Genomic DNA, 16,479 nt, shown 5'->3' with positions numbered 1-16,479 from the left:
ATAAGGCAGCTGCTTTGAGATCTTGTATAGAATGTCCTGGGAGATTGAAGTGTTCTCTACTAATTTCTCTGTCTTGTGATTCCTGATGTCAGATTTATGTCCATTTATCCTTTGGCGTAGGGTTTGGCCTGTTTGTCCAATATAGAGAGCTCAAGGGCACTGTTGGCAGTTGATGGCATACACAATGTTAGAAGATGAGCAATTAAATAGTCCTGATGGTATGTTTGATGTTGTTGGGGCCAGTAATGGTGGTGTCCCAGTACGTTTCCAAGCACAATTCAAAGTGTTGGTGTTGACCTTTAAAGCCCTAAACGGCCTCGACCCAGTATACCTGAAGGAGCGTCTCCACCCCCATCGTTCTGCCCGGACACTGAGGTCGAGCGCTGAGGGCCTTCTGGCGGTTCCCTCACTGCGAGAAGCAAAGCTACAGGGAACCAGGCACAGGGCCTTCTCCGTAGTAGTACCCACCCTGTGGAATGCCCTCCCATCAGATGTCAAAGAGATAAATAACTACCTGACATTTAGAAGACATCTGAAAGCAGCCCTGTTCAGGGAAGGTTTTAATGTGTGATATTTTAATGTATTTTAAATTTTTGTTGGAAGCCGCCCAGAGTAGCTGGGGAAACCCAGCCAGATGGGCGGGGTACAAATAATAAATTATTATTATTATTATTATTATTATTATTATTATTATTATTATTTAAACAGAGCAAAACATGAACTCTAAACATGTCAAGAACTTCTAGTCTATCAAAGCACAAATGAACACTTCATTATTAATGAATATACTGCTTAATGCCAAAATAGACTTCTAGGTGTTGTACAAAATATAAAAAACCATTAACACATTATTAAAATGTGTCATAATTTAAATACACCAGTTAAAATATCCCTTAAAAAAAGGTTAAAACAGCAGACTCTGGTCAAGAGATCAAGCAAATGTCTACATGAACAAGTGTTTCTTCAAAAGCTGGTAGAATTAATTTGCATATTACTTTAAGAATGGTAGCATGGGCCAAGAACTAATTAAAACTGTATTCAAAACTATTATTACATTTTATGTATACTTACTTTGTGGTCGTAAACTGGGCCCAGGACCATAAGGCTCTTCAGCTGTATCCTTCTCTTTACTTGTCTTCTCTTGATCACCAGCTGCCTGAAGACTAGGAAATTCTTGCTGGAAATAGCTATTTATTTGAACTCCAGGACCTGAGATAGTTGTAAAAAATGCAAGTCAGTAATTAACAGTTCAGAAAATCCAGATATTCTGCTAAGTATGCATATGCATATGGCCAGAGCAAGATGCCCTGTACAACGCCTATTCTCTCCCCACTCCAAGTAGTAAGAACAGCACTATCATTTTGAAGTTGCACCGTGAGCAGCTCAAAGTACAGCTCAAAGTCATGAGGGAATACTGCTGTAATGTGAGTTTGGGCACTGACCAGTATGAAATTTATGTAAGAGGCCCAACAAAATGTCTAGCCAATCTGACCAGAAATAGTTGGCAGATGTGTAGTTAAAAGCAACTGTGCAGTTAGTCCCTTACATGTATGATGGCTGTGACACATAATGGATAAGAAATCTCCCACATATAAAACACCCACTACTAACCCAAGCTTATGTAAAGTTATCCTTTTCTACTGCATTTACTTGGGTGTTGGTGTCTCTTTTTGTGGCAGGGGAAGGAACCCTGGGCCACAGGGATGGAGCAGGCCAGGCGGGTAGAGCCGCAGCGACTGCTACTCCTGTGGGCCACAGAGGCGGCATTGCTAGCAGCTTTGGGCCTTGTTGCTGCTAATGAAGAAGGAACTTTGGAGGAGCCTTTTGAATCAAAGACAGCCTTTCCTTCTGAGGAACAGGGGAAAGAGCATTCAACTGGAACCAATGTGGTAGGTCAGATCTTCATTGACTCTGACGAACCAGTCTCACATTGAAGATGGAGAGAGTTTCAGAAGCGGAAAAGGAAAGAACTTTGGAGGAGTTAAATTCTCTAGAACTGTCACCCCTACTGCAGGTGGGAGGGAAGATGGAATGAAAATCCTTAAAGAAAGTAGTAAAAAGGCCCAGAAGAAAGAAGCCTATCAGTATCTTATGAGAGAGCTGACATGAATCATAACCACTCAACCTTCAAAGCTATTAATAAACTACAAACTACACACACACACACACACACACACACACACACAGAGAGAGAGAGAGAGAGAGAGAGAGAGAGAGAGAGAGAGAGAGAGAGAGAGAGAGATGACAGAATATTTAAACTTTTGGGTCTAGGGCTTTTGTTTTGTCAGAAAGCAATTTTCTCTAAAATGTTTCACGAAATAAAATCATTACTGATATAAAATTTCTCATCAGAATAAAACTGCAAAAGACATGAGGTTTCCTTGAATGAAAGTACAGTACAGTACAGCCAAGAACAATGTTTCTACAACGCTATCAATTTTGGCTGCCTCAAAAAATTAAGACCAACTGTCCTAAGATGGCAATGCAAAGTGGAACTGCTAGCCCAACTAGGCCGGCCCACCTCCACTTACCATCACCCTGCCCACCTTGCTTGGTATTGGCCCATGATTTGGCAACAGGAGGTGCTTCTGGAGGAGCAGGAGCTGCAGGCTTTGGCTGGGTCTGTGGCACTTCTGGTGGTCTGAAGCAATAAGAAATGTGAAGAAGCAATCTTGTTAGCACAAATGTTTTAGCAGGGTTTAAAAGAGAATGTTACTTATAGAAGACAGAGAATTCAGACTCTTGAATCATTAAATTAAGTGTTTGCCATGTGTCACGGGGACTTCCTACAGGGAGCCTCCCCCCCCCCGTCATCCTGACCAGCACTTCGCCCAGCGACAGCACAAGCGGCGAGTCAGGAGGAGGGAATGAGGCACTGCTCTGGTCGAGGGTCAGCGGATGAGGGACTCAGCAAGACGTCGGAGCCCAGGCGCTGCCCCAGCCAGCAAGAGGGGAAACCTCTCCTTCCGGCGCCCGAATTGAGGCACGCGCCCACACGTAGGGCGAAGGGGCGGCATTTTGGGGTGCCCAGGCTTTTATGCTGGCCGAAAAACAGGCGGCAGCCATTGCCGGGTTCTGAATCGGACTAGGCAGTCATGTTTTCTGTGATCTCTGCACTGTAAATAGTATGCACAATAAAACTCTTAAAGACAGTGCGGACTGAAGCGTCTTTACTCAAGAGTAGCTGCAACAATCCCCTGACACCATGGATCTTCCAAAGTGCTCTTGTGGCATATACCAAAACTTTACACCACTATTCTTAATGAGAATTTAACTTTGACCTTTAACTTACTTTTCTTCCTCATGTTGCTCTTGTTTAGAAGCCCATCCTGTGCCATCCTTAGGCACAATGTTTATATTCGGATCATTGCCTTTGTTTTCTGCTTTAAGACTGGGGAGATTAGCAGGAGGGGGCATCCTTCGTGAAATGGCAACTTTTCCAAGACTCTGTAATCCATGGCGTGTTGTGACTGCATCAAGAAAAGACATTTTGAACTGCTGACTCTGTCACAGAAATGTACAGATTTATCAAAGAAATAGGATTCGAAGTAGAACTTGGAAGATTTGCGAATCCATTGCTCCTAGGTCCCAAGTTAGGATTGCTTTGGTATTTATTCTACATGCACCCTGTCCTTCTATTGAGACAAATATGACTTCCATTGTTGCCATAAAATGGGTGCCTCTCATATCTCAACCAGGATGCTGTTCCACAGGAGAGGATGTATCAATAGAAAATACAAGGGTTCAGGACAAAATATAAAAACTCAGTACTGTATGCAGGAAACAAAGTACAATGAATGTATTCCTCACAAAGTACCTGTTATTACAAGGTACAAGTGGTACTCCAACACAAGCGGTACTCCAAAAACATGGAAGTGAATACAGAGCAGGGTGGATAAAAATCAATGATTTTTTTAAAAAAAATATATCGGATTTTTTTTTATTTAAATCAGATTTTTTTTAAATCGGATTTTTTAAAAATAAAATGCTTTTTGGGGAAAATATATTACCATCCAAAGGTTATTCCATCATGAAATAAAGATTAATTTTTTAATTATGTAGAATAAGGTTTTATATGTTTAATTTTTGGGGTAAATAAATTCCATTAATCCATTCACAATGTCATGCTCTTCCAGAGGTTTTTGTAAGATTATTGGGCAGTTTCTCTGCCTACAAGATATTATCACAGATGTTTGGTTTACTTTTACAGTTCTCAAAACTGAATTTGACTCAACAGAGATCACATGCCTCTTCTTCACAGCAAAAATGTTATAACATGAACAGAGTTGAGAAAAAGACCTTAATCCTATTGTTCTACAAACCTATGAATACAGAAACGACCCCTTCAGTGCTAAGTTTCAATAAGTTCAATGAATAGAATAGAAACAATATTTTTCTGATTGTTTGGAGCCCCCGTGTTCAAAAACACACAACTCTCCCTAAAGTGCATGCTGGGAAATAGAATCAGGAGACCTTGCACAACAGCGGCCTCTAGCAGCGGCTACACTGGTACTGCAGGTAGGAAAGCTTCCCACTCCACAGCAGCTCAGTTCGGCTTTGCATACTAGAGGTTTGCAGACTAGGCCGAATAGAGGTGGGGGGGAGACAGGGGTGGGAAACATCATGGGTCGGGACAGGGTGGGGCCGATCACAGGGATGAGCCCGGAGGGGTGGGGGGAGGAGTCAGAAGGGGGACTCTGAGGACCCATTTAATAGACTAAGCCACAGCAACATGTGGCAGGGCCAGCTAGTAAAAGAATAAAATTCAAAATGCACAAAACAATCATAGATAAAAGAATGAGAGATGGCAGACAACAAGTTAAGGATAAAATGCTAGGGAAGTTTTAAACAAGTACATTACTTAGCAGGCCAAATGGCTGCCAAAAGAGAAATCTCTCAGCTCATAGAAGGCCTAAAGAAAGAATGCAAGATTCTTTCCCTCAATAGTGTGTTCAACAATAGTAGACGAAACGCATTATTTAGATTTATTAGGACTCTCCAGAGCAGATCTGGAGAGCATGGGTGGGACTGGAGGGGGAGAGATTAGCAGTCCTCTTGCGCAAGTGGAAGGACATCATTGATATAACTCAAAATGGTAGCCAACTATAAACAACTTATTAAATTTAGATGAGATACTTTAATAACGCAAACAAAGCTATCAGCAATGAGTATTTCTCAAACAGTAGCAGCTCATATTATTTTACATACCTGCAGCTTTCTGTGTTTCCAGAGTCTTTCCTTTATAGGTATTAAACAGACTAAGTGTTGCATACTTGGTTTTTCCATCCTTTGCTTTTGTGTTCTGTCCTGACTTTTCAGACATTTCAGTTCATTGAGCTAGAGCCTCCTTGTTCACCCTCTCAAAATGAAAGGAAAACTCATTAGACAATAAAGAAATATGCACCTGACATCAAAGCCCCCCTTTAACATGTCTTTAGACATGTTAACCAGTGAAAGTGACATAGCTTATTTGAGAAAAGAGGCATTCAGAAAAAAAGGTGCTGCTGCAACTGTCCCATCATGACATAGCTCTGCCTATTGTGTATTACAGTGGAACCTCGGTTTATGAACACCTCGGTTTACGAATTTTCGGTTTACGAACACCGCGGACCCATCTGGAATGGATTAATTCACTTTCCATTACTTTCAATGGGAAAGTTCGCTTCAGTTTATGAATGCTTCAGTTTATGAACAGACTTCTGGACATAGCTGCCAAGTTATCCCTTTTTTAAAGGGATTTCCCCTTATGCTGAATAGGCTTCCTCGCGAGAAAAGGGAAAACTTGGCAGCTATGCTTCTGGAACCAATTACACCCATGCTTCGGGTTAAGTACGCTTCAGGTTGAGTACTCCGCGGACCCGTCTGGAATGGATTAATCCACTTTCCATTACTTTCAATGGGAAAGTTTGCATCAGTTTATGAACGCTTCAGTTGAAGTACTCGGCGGACCGTCTAGAATGGATTAATCCACTTTCCATTACTTTCAATGGGAAAGTTCGCTTCAGTTTATGAACAGACCTCCCGAACCAATTGTGTTCATAAACCGAGGTACCACTGTATTACAATGGATAATGTAACAGGATGGGCTTTCCTACCAGAGTATAGGAATACTTGGCTCAAGATACTGCCACAGCACAGGCAGTGGTCGAATGAACTGCAACACTGCATTGAAGCAATGCTGCTGAAAGACTATTGTTGAGATGCTGACATGCATTCATCATTAAAACAATTTCACAATTCATGATATTGATTTTCCAGAAAATTTTGAACTAACTTTTTTTGTTCTGATTTCCCCCTCAAAACTAGTTAGGATGTTAACATATTTAGTAAATTAAACTAAAGCCAAAAAGTATGTCAGGATAATTTTCCGTGTTGTATTTCCCCAACAGCTAAAGGTATTTGATTTGAAGTATCTGAAAAGAAAAACAATTCAGTAAAACACTGTATGTGATTTAAATGTTATATTTAAATTGGGGTGGGAAGATGGATTTGGCTCTACACTGCCATGGACCAAATGTGAGAGATGAATTGGGACAGCCACCTATCACTTGACATCACAATGGCATCAGGTTACCCTCTTTTTGCCTGCATGTGCAAGCAAATGAATGCACAGCCTGCAAAACTTTCAGCTGATTGTTGGGTCTCATGGAGCCCAAAGCAAAGTACTCCACATGACCAGAAAATCAGCTATAAGTTATAGATCTTGTGGAACCCCTTTGCACAGGATTTTGCAGGTGCTGCCAATCAGCTTGAAATACTCCTTTCAGTTGAGACATGTCTTTACCTCCCCCACATCTCACTTGTGGGCCAAATGGGAAGGCCTGGTAGGCATGTTAAAGAAACTGATCATCAATGGGCAAATTAAGGGAACTGATCATTAACGAATATGCAACTTCCATGGACACAACTGAAACACCAATGTGTTGCTGAGGAAACATGGCATGTTTCCTGTTGCAGTTTATCTTCCTCCAAAAACTGCCACTACACAAATCGAATCTGCACAAGATCATGTGGCTTGTTGCTCAGATGTACTAATGCTAACAACCGAGTCATCCCAAACTGCATTCCTAGCTAAGATCATGTCATGTCATGTTACGTTTTCCCACGGAATTGCTCTAGTTCTATAATTTTTTGAAGAGTAATATTAAATAAACGAAATAGCAAACCTTATGGCTAGAATGGCAAATATGAAATCAAAGCTGTAATTGCTGATCCCTAGGAAGTCAATATATTTATGCAAACAACTCTACAGGCATGCAAAACTTTTTATGTTAACAGTTTTCAGTGTCTTCATCACATCACATTAAAATCTACGGTAAATAATGAAAGAGAAATGTATTCTATGAATTATGATACCTTTAAAAATTTACAGGCATTTAAAAATAATTTAACTCTTTGAATAACATCACATACTTTGCTGATGTAGTCAAAAATGTGTTCTGTTATTTTTTACTATTGAGAAAATCTTCTATTCTGTATAAATATTTGAAAAGTTAACACCTCAACAATACTTTTAGAAGTTTTGTTTACTAAATATAAATTAAACATACTAAATCAGAACTCTGTTAACTTAAGAGAGTTAAAAATTTACTGGAAAAAATCCAATTCAAAGTTTCTAAAAAAACCAAACCTAACATCACTTGCTGAAATATTGCTTCCATATTCCTTCTGTTGTTTTCTACAACATTTTTCTCAGTAAACCATCACATACATCTATAGACTGTGCAGCCTATATGCAGTCAATCAAACAGGATTATCACTTTTTTGTAATATAATTATGCTCCAAGTACAGTATGATCACATCTTATGTTGGGGTTTGCTGGCAGCTGTTTTCTCTCACAAGCAGGCTAGCCACCACATTCTATACTAGCTGCATATGACATCTGTGATGTTGTTAAGGTCCAACACTTTTAAAAAAATAGCCCTCCTTTTCTGATTCCAATAATGCAAAAAGGCCACAGCTGTATGTGGTATGCAGAGTCAACTGTTACGTGGTTTCAAGTGGTATGTAATCACAAACTAAAGAGGAGACGTAACAGTTCTGACTATCAATATATGCCAAATTACAAATGGCATATGTCAGCATCTGCTGAATCATTCATACTCTCATCAAAGCATAGGAAAATGAAAGAAATAGGTTTCCACATCTTGCATGCCAGTATGTCTGGCTTGAGGTCAAGTAGTTTACCGGGATGATTTTTACTAGGTGAAAATGTATTTTTTAAACCAGCCAGGGGAAATCCAGTTACTGACAGCTCAGCACATTAACATTTCCAGTTTTAAAAAAATGTTCTATCCATATACAATCGTACCTTGGTTCTCAAACACAATGCATTCTGGGAGTCCATTAGACTCCTGGAATCGTTTGAAAACCAAGGCACAGCTTCCGAAAATCATTCAAAAATCAGAACACTCACTTCTGGGTTTCGATTGTTCGGGACCGATTTGTTTGGGAGCCAAGGCGTTTGAGATCCAAGGTATGACTGTATACAACATTGCAATGAATTACAGTTAGTTATCTTGTCTTTGGGGCAGTTCAGAAAACAAAGTAGAAAGACAACACAGCCAGAAAACCTTGGTGCATTTGCCAGACCGATGACGGATGTGGAATTCTGTTCTCCATCTTAAAGGAAGGGAAGAGATAGCAACCTCATGACATTCCCTGGCTAAGGAATAGTGAGGCTAGCAGTGCCTACTTGTTCATCTCTTCCACTAGCAGAACGTGGGGGACTGAGATTGGAAGTTTCCTTTTTAGATAAACTACAGTTTGTTTGGTTCGGAATGACATGGTAAATAATAACTAGATTAATATTAAATCATTTGGATATAAATTATGTAGCTGATTGACTCCAGCTATAAAAGCTGAGGCTGCTGAACAGACTCTTGGACTGGGGTATTTTTTGGAGGGGTATTCAGCTGTTATTGATATTATTTTCTATCTTTATACAGTCAAATCTTGGTTTTTGAATGTCACAGCTGCTGAACGTTTCAGAAGCCAAACACCAAAAACCCAGAAGTGAATGCTTCTGTTTTCGAACACGCCTCGGAAGTCAAACAACTTCCACAGCACGTTTTCCCATTTTCACCATTAACTTTGCTAACAGCCCTTTGATTTTCAGTTTTCAAACATTTCGCAAGTTGAACAGACTTCAAGAACAGATTACATTCGAAAGCCAAGGTTCTACTGTATTTAGAAATATGTGGAAAGTGTTCAATTTTGTTGTGTTTTATTTATTGTTTATGGCTACTTTTGTAATTATGCAAATCTTTTCATGTAAATAAAATACTGTTAAAATAAAATGCTGATAAAATACAGTTCTATTTTCCCAACTAACAATGAGATCTTATTCCTATTAGTCATTGGAATTTCATTTTTGTTTGCCACTTTCTTTTGTGATGCTTTGGCTACACCACGGCAGAGTGAAGCAGAATGGAGAAACATTGGAAATTCGACAAAACTATGCTGTGTGCAGGTTCCTATAATCCCATACTTGGCCCCAGAAACTGTGAGAGCTGCTGGCGAAACCAACCCTATATGAGGATATTTTAAAGACATTCTCTCCAGTGTTTGAAATTAGCCAGGCACATTTTGCAGCAGGCCACTTGTGACCAAGTGAAGATGCCTGGGCGCCAAGGTGGTGTCTGACATCTCCATCATCTGGAGGTGCATGCATGGGGTCACTTTATCCCTGGATAAAGTGACTTCTTCTTTTTCTAATAATCCGTAACATAGCTCAAGGTTATCATCTGAACTATCCAGATGTTTAACTGATAATCTATCACAAGGCGAGACTGTAACTTTGGTTTAAGGAGCCATTTGACCCCTAGCTTGTATATCTGAGTTTCTAACACTGATTCCCTCTACAGGTAAAAAAAAGAAAATATGCAAAATATGACATCATAATAATATGTGACAAAGATGCAGGCTTTTGAAGAATGAAGTAACAGTATTAATAATAATACTCTTATGTAGTTATGACTTAACATGGTTTCTGGTCAGATGCACAACATCATTTTGCAAACATATTAAGTAAGGTATGGACCATTAGGTTCAGTCGCGGACAACTCTGAGGTTGCGGTGCTCATCTCGCTTTATTGGCCGAGGGAGCCAGCGTACAGCTTCCAGGTCATGTGGCCAGCATGACTAAGCCGCTTCTGGCGAACCAGAGCAGCACATGGAAACGCTGTTTACCTTCCCGCTGGAGAGGTACCTATTTATCTACTTGCACTTTGATGTGCTTTCGAACTGTTAGGTTGGCAGGAGCAGGGACCGAGCAACAGGAGCTCACCCTGTTGTGGGGATTCGAACCGCCGACCTTCTGATCGGCAAGCCCGTTAAATCAGTATTCCCAGTATTTAAAAACTGGCAATGATCTACCTAGTCATTGGAGGGAGGTGGAGCATGCATGGAGTGGGTGGGTGGAAGGGAAGGATTGCCCAGAGGACTTGGGAGCTGGGGGCACTGTTATACAGTGGTTCCACTCCTTCCTCCTGGGCCATGTACAAAAAGTGGTGTTGGAGGAGAGTGTTCAGACCTCTGGGCTCTCACTTGTGAGGTGCTTCAGGGCTCGGTCCTCTTCCTCATGCTTTTCAACATCTTTATGAAGCCGTTGTGATAGATAGATCACCAAGAGGTTTGGGCTGGGTGTACACCAGTATGCGGATGATACCCAGCACTACCTCTCCTTTAAATTGGAACCAGTGAAGGCAGTGAAGGTCTCGTGTGAGTATCCGGCAGTGATTGGAGAATGGGTGGCTGCTAATAGATTGAGGTTGAATCCTGACAAGACAGAAGTACTGTTATAGGGAGACAGGGGGCGGGCAGATGTGGACTCCCTAGTCTTGAATGGGTAACTGTGCCCTGAAGGACCAGGTATGCAGCTTGGGAATAATTTTGGGCTCGTCCATGGAGGCATGTCAATTCTGTGTCCAGGGCAGCTGTCTACCAGCTTCATCTGGTATGTCAGCTGAGACCCAACCTGCCTGTGCACTGTCACGCCAGAGAAGTGTATGCTCTGGTTATCTCCCGCTTGGACTACCGCAATGCGCTCTATGTGGGGCTACCTTTGAAGGTGACTCGGAAACTACAATTAATCCAGAATGTGGCAGAAAGACCGGTGACTGGGAGCAGCCACTGGGACCATATAACACTGCTCTTAAAGGATCTACATTGGCTCCCAGTACATTTCCAAGCACAATTCAAAGTGTTGATGCTGACTTTTAAAGCCCTAAACCATGGGTAGGCAATCTAAGGCCCAAGGCCCACATCCGGCCCAATCGCCTTCTAAATCCGGCCCACGGACGGTCCGGGAATCAGTGTGTTTTTACATGAGTAGAATGTGTGCTTTTATTTAAAATACATCTCTGGGTATTTTATATAAGGCATAGGAATTCGTTCATTTCCCCCCCAAAAAAATATAGTCCAGCACCTAACAAGGTCTGAGGGATAGTGGACCGGCCCCCTGCTGAAAAAGTTTGCAAACCCCTGCCCTAAATGGCTTTGGCCCTGTACATCAAAAGGAGCATCTCCACCACCACTGTTCAGCTGGGGCACTGAGATCAAGCACTGAGGGCCTTCTGGCAGTTCCCTCACTGAAAGAAGTGAGGTTACAGGGAACCAGGGGGAGGCACTTCTCAGTAGTCACACCCACCCTGTGGAACCACCTCCCATCATATGTCAAGGAAATAAACAACTATTTGACTTTTAGAAGACATCTGAAGGCAGCCCTGTTTAGGGAAATTTTAAATGTTTGATGTTTTATCGTGTTTTTACTATTCTGCTGGGCAGCTGCCCAGGGTGGCTTGGGCAACCCAGTCAGATGAGTGGCATACAAATAATAAAATTGTTGTTGTTATTAATGCTAAGACAGAAGTGTACTTGCAATTGTCTGAAACCTGTACTGCTGATAGAAGCTGGGTGAGATGAAAGCATTTGGCAAAGACACCAAGGAAATAAGAAGAATCCTCATACAGTAGTGACTCCCCTCTAGGGTAGACTTCTTCTACCAAGCTGACAGTAATCAGCAGAACTCACAATGCTAGATTCAGAATGTAAATTCAGCAGTAAGAGGTAAACAAAAATTCTCGTCAAGCACTAAGCATTAAGAAGTTGAAGCCAGAAAAGTTAAAAGTACCAAAGTATGTTCAGATATCCCACAGTAGAAGTAGAAGTTTATAGGTAAAGAAATAAGAAATGGCTGTGATCTTACTTTAAAATTTTCAGAATTTGACTTCAAAGTAGGAAGGAGGCCCTGTAGTCCTCAAGATATTGTAGGACTCCAACTTCCACCAGTCCCAGCCAGCATGGTAGAAGTTAGGGATGGTAGGAGCTGAACTCCAGACCATACTTTCCCCAACCTCAAGTACTGGTAGCTTTATTATGATAACCAGAGTTCCACATTTTGCTTTCCATACATGTCACGACACTGCCCTCTGATATGCATGGTAACCTGCAGCGGGCAACTTTGGAACTGCACATCCTGTAGAATTCTATCAGTTATATTGTACAGTGTGTCTGCACAATCAGAATGAATTTCAGGAACCGTATTGAAAAATATGTCTGGCCCATCTTGCAGTGTTAAAAACTCATATACAGTGTTACCTCTACTTACGAATTTAATGCGTTCCGAATGCATATTTGTAAGTCGAAAAAATTTGTAAGTCAAATCCCATAGGAATGCATTGTGAGAAAAAAATCGTAAGTCACCAAAATAGATAGATAACCCTATCTAAAAATTTGTAAGTAGAAAAAATCCTATCTAAACCGCATCCAAGATGGCAGACGGAGCTCCGTTCGTAAGTAGAAACATTCGTAAGTAGAGGTACCACTGTACAGTATATAAGCTAGGCACCAACCCCTTAAGTCAGGTTACAGTCACCAAAGCAGAATGCCTAGTTGCCATTTTTGGGCCAGACAGCTCAAAAGTCGTATTTTTAATATGACTTTTTGGTTCCTGAAATTCATCCTGAGTGTGCAGATAAAATACAACTGATAGAATTCTACAGGAAGTGTTGCTAGTGTGTGAAAACAGCCAAGATCCAAGGATCCCCAGGCATGTACCTCTAGACCAGGCATCCCCAAACTTCGGCCCTCCAGATGTTTTGGACTACAATTCCCATCTTCCCCGACCGCTGGTCCTGTTAGCTAGGGATCATGGGAGTTGTATGCCAAAACATCTGGAGGGCTGCAGTTTGCGGATGCCTGCTCTAGATGGTGGAAACATCAGGCACCATCCTGGTGCCCAGCCATCTTCACATGGTCACAAGTGGCCAATAGTCAGGTGCAAAATGCACCTGGCACATTGCTTTCTATGGTGAGTGTAAATGAGGAATGGGGCACTTGGTCGCTTCTCCACCACTCCACTCACCTTCTCCCAAGCAGGAAAGGTGGCAGAGGCCTTATTGGAAACTGCATTGATGAGACCCCCTAGAGTGTGATGAAGGGAATCATTTCTAGCTCCAAACTTGGTAGTGGAGAGAGGAGCCAAGGATTGTCCTGAGCACAGAGGTACAGCTTGAGGTCAGTGACAAGGGGAGTGAGAGGGTCCCAATGACCACAATATCCAGCTTGGCCACCAAAGCAAGTAAAAATTTGTTGTAGGAACACCAATAGGACATATTTTAAGCTTATACAACAAGATGGTTTAAAGAGGCTAGGATGGTGGCTGTTTGTATCAAGCAATGGCCTGTATGGGACTTATTCACTTTATCTCCTGTTCCCACCCCACCCCACCCCCCAGCCCAGGTTTTTCTCTTCCGCATCAATTTCATACTGATGTCACATAGACTAGGCTTAAACAGCCTTCCTCTCTTCAAACACCACCAAATGTGTGGTAGCCAAATAATGGCAATACAACCATAGTCTCTCCTAGGGAAGATGCCCCAGCTTTATTATATGACAATGATTACAAACCCGCAAATGTCAATAACTAATTTGTACCAGTTCTTGTATTTTCAAGATGCTAGAAGTAATGCAAACATGTGAACCAATGAGTAAGTTTACATTTTCTCAGCACAATGACTCCAGTGAAGAACTCTATGTTTAGGAAGGCTGGTAGGAGTAGGTAACTGTGTATTGGAGCCCACTGAGGTGCTATTCTCGGATGGCAAATAAATCACTTTTTCTTCCCCAATCAACCCCCCTTCTCACATACACTGGCATCCACCATCTCATTGTCCTGGGACCAAAGTACTTGAAGGTGCACCTTTCTCCATACAGCCCAACCAAAACTTTGCAGTGCAGTTGAGGGTGAAAGTGTGAGAGAGGCCTTTCTCCACCTACGATGGAACTCCCTTTCCTTAGCCATGTTCTGGCAAAATCTGAAGGCATTCATATTAATCTAGACCTCTGGAAGCGGAAGGTTCTTTTAGGCATCACCGGTTTTATTGCTGACATTTTAATTACCAGATAGGGTTTTCATCAGGTTTTATAGATTGCTAGCCGTCCTGAAGAACCCTTCAGGGTGTAGGCTGGGATGGACTTTTTTTTTTTTTTACAACCAGCCAGTTAACTGTATCCCCGAGTGGGCTGCTGCAAAACCTCACCCCTGCCTGACGAAACGAATTAAATCGGGCGGTGGTGGTGCATCCCCAAGTAATAAAGGATCCGCAGCAGCCTAGGACTGGATTAGTCAGGAGAAAGTTACTCATTTTTCCTCTCACAAGGAAGGAATCTGGAGAAGAGGACGAGGGCGAGGGGGAAAGGGACGCGCCGGAAGCTTACGCGTAAAAAGGGAAAAGGGAAGCGGGGACGAAAGAATGGCGCCGGAAAGCCTTCAAAGTGGAAAAAGGCAGGATGCGCAAGGGATGGGGAAATAAGGCCGCGTTGCCGATTCCTTCGCGCTCTTCTCTGCCCACCCCAGACCCCTCTCTTCATTCCTCCCGCCACCAAGCACAGCAGCATCCCTGCCCCCAACACACAATAACCCCATTCAGAAGAGGGGGGAGGAGGAGGAGGAGGAGGAGGCAGGAATCGCTCCTCTTTCTCTCCCTCCCCGCTGCCAAGGCCCGCCGCCCTCGCCGGGTGCGCGAGGGCGAACCCTCCTCCAACGGCCGCCGGCATCGGCTTGACGCGCCCCGCTCCTCCTCGCCGCCGCCCTCCGTCCCCGCTTTCCCTCCCTGCCTCCCGTTAGCCCCGCGCGAAGCCGCCTCAGGAGCGCACTCACCGAGGCCGAAGTAAGCGCCTTGCGTCGCCTCCACACACAGCAGGGCCAAGATGGCGGGCGGGTAGCCAAGCCGGCGGCGCCTCGCGAGCGTCTGACCTCACCACGCACGCGGCGCCTCGCTCCACGTGACCCTGGGGCTTCGGCGCTCTGGCCGGCGCCTGCCTTCCCTTTCAGACGCCAGCCGCGGAGTCAAATCTGAGCTGGGAGTGCGGCGCCACCTACGGGGCGCCTCGGGAATGGCAGCGGGGCCGTGGGCGCGCACGTTGCGTGCTGTGTTGCTGTGCGCCTCTAAACAGGAGGGCTATGTTTAGTTATCAGGGTTGGTACAAGGCGGATGCAAGAGGTTTCCATCACTTTGTGGACCTATCAGCTGCACCTGAGTTAGCTTTAAAAGTAAGGGCAAGGAGGTTGTTATGTACTGAGCTGAATCCTAGAACAATAGGATTCAGAATCAGCGGGAGCTACCCAATCCAACTCCAGGTGGAAGTGAATCCTCAACCTGATTGGCCTGCTGGAGCAGCCAATCAGGCGGCTGGCAGAAGTGAATCTGCTACCTGATTGGCCTGTAGGAGCAGCCAATCAGGCTGCAGGCAGAAGTCAATCCACAATATAATTGGCCCACAGGTGTAGCCCTGAAGTAGCCAATCACGCAAGGCCCATTGTATAAATAATGTATATAAGCAGACGGTTTGGGGAAAAGAGCCATTCGTCTTCTCTTCTCCTCCTTGATGACTATGAGCTGAATAAAGAGCATGAAATTCACTCTTGACTCCGAGCATATTTCAGAGGTTGTGCTGGATATGGGTCATGAGGGATGAGGGAGAAAGAATACAGAAGAATACCTACTGGAAAACAGTAGAAATTAGTTAATTACTGCATTCCCCTGTGCACTGCTTGCTGGCTATTGAGGAGAAGAATGTCAGAGCAGTAGGTGTGGTGCTCACATATGGCGAAGGGAATAGGGGAGATCTGGGACAATGGATTCAAGAACTAAGGTATTTACTATTTCAAAAGAATGACCCAGACAGACAAGGATAAGGTGATCAGCAAGCATTATCAGGTACTGTATCTTGTCAGGCAGGAGGAACGCCTCTCACATTTCTGTTGTAGACCTCCTCCTTTCTGTGTGACACTGGTATGATGCTTGTAAGGTGGCCTTTGGTTGGGGGTTGGGCAATTTCCTACATACTTTTTCTGGGTCCTCACCTCCTGCAAGACGGGAAGGGGAAAGGACTCTGTTGCAACAGAAAAATAAAGATTTGACGTGCTTTGACTGGTTCCTGCCTCCATGAATTCTTCTCTGACCAGTAATGGA

At 43.2% G+C, this 16,479-nt stretch overlaps 1 protein-coding gene across 21 annotated transcripts in view; it reads right to left on the bottom strand.

Moving 5' to 3' along the window:
* PRRC2C (proline rich coiled-coil 2C) overlaps nucleotides 1-15,247 on the bottom strand; it is a 79,121-nt gene extending 63,874 nt beyond the window's left edge. For 17 of the 21 annotated variants that reach the window (XM_060276568.1, XM_060276570.1, XM_060276565.1 and 14 more), the window contains exons 1-4: nucleotides 5,209-5,359; nucleotides 3,293-3,470; nucleotides 2,532-2,641; nucleotides 1,072-1,209 (exon numbers count right to left, since the gene is read on the bottom strand). In XM_060276568.1, the coding sequence (XP_060132551.1) occupies nucleotides 1,072-1,209; nucleotides 2,532-2,641; nucleotides 3,293-3,470; nucleotides 5,209-5,323 (541 nt within the window). In that variant the 5' untranslated portion in view covers nucleotides 5,324-5,359. Of the gene's footprint in view, nucleotides 1-1,071; nucleotides 1,210-2,531; nucleotides 2,642-3,292; nucleotides 3,471-5,208; nucleotides 5,360-8,417; nucleotides 15,127-15,164 lie in introns of those variants that run through there. The other 4 variants (XM_060276560.1, XM_060276558.1, XM_060276559.1 and 1 more) reach the window with 4 other exon arrangements.
* Between the last annotated feature and the right edge of the window lie 1,232 nt (nucleotides 15,248-16,479).

Source organism: Zootoca vivipara, chromosome 7 (genome assembly GCF_963506605.1).
Source record: "Zootoca vivipara chromosome 7, rZooViv1.1, whole genome shotgun sequence".
Taxonomy (NCBI): Eukaryota; Metazoa; Chordata; class Lepidosauria; order Squamata; family Lacertidae; genus Zootoca; species Zootoca vivipara.
This window is presented reverse-complemented; position numbering and strand designations above follow the sequence as displayed.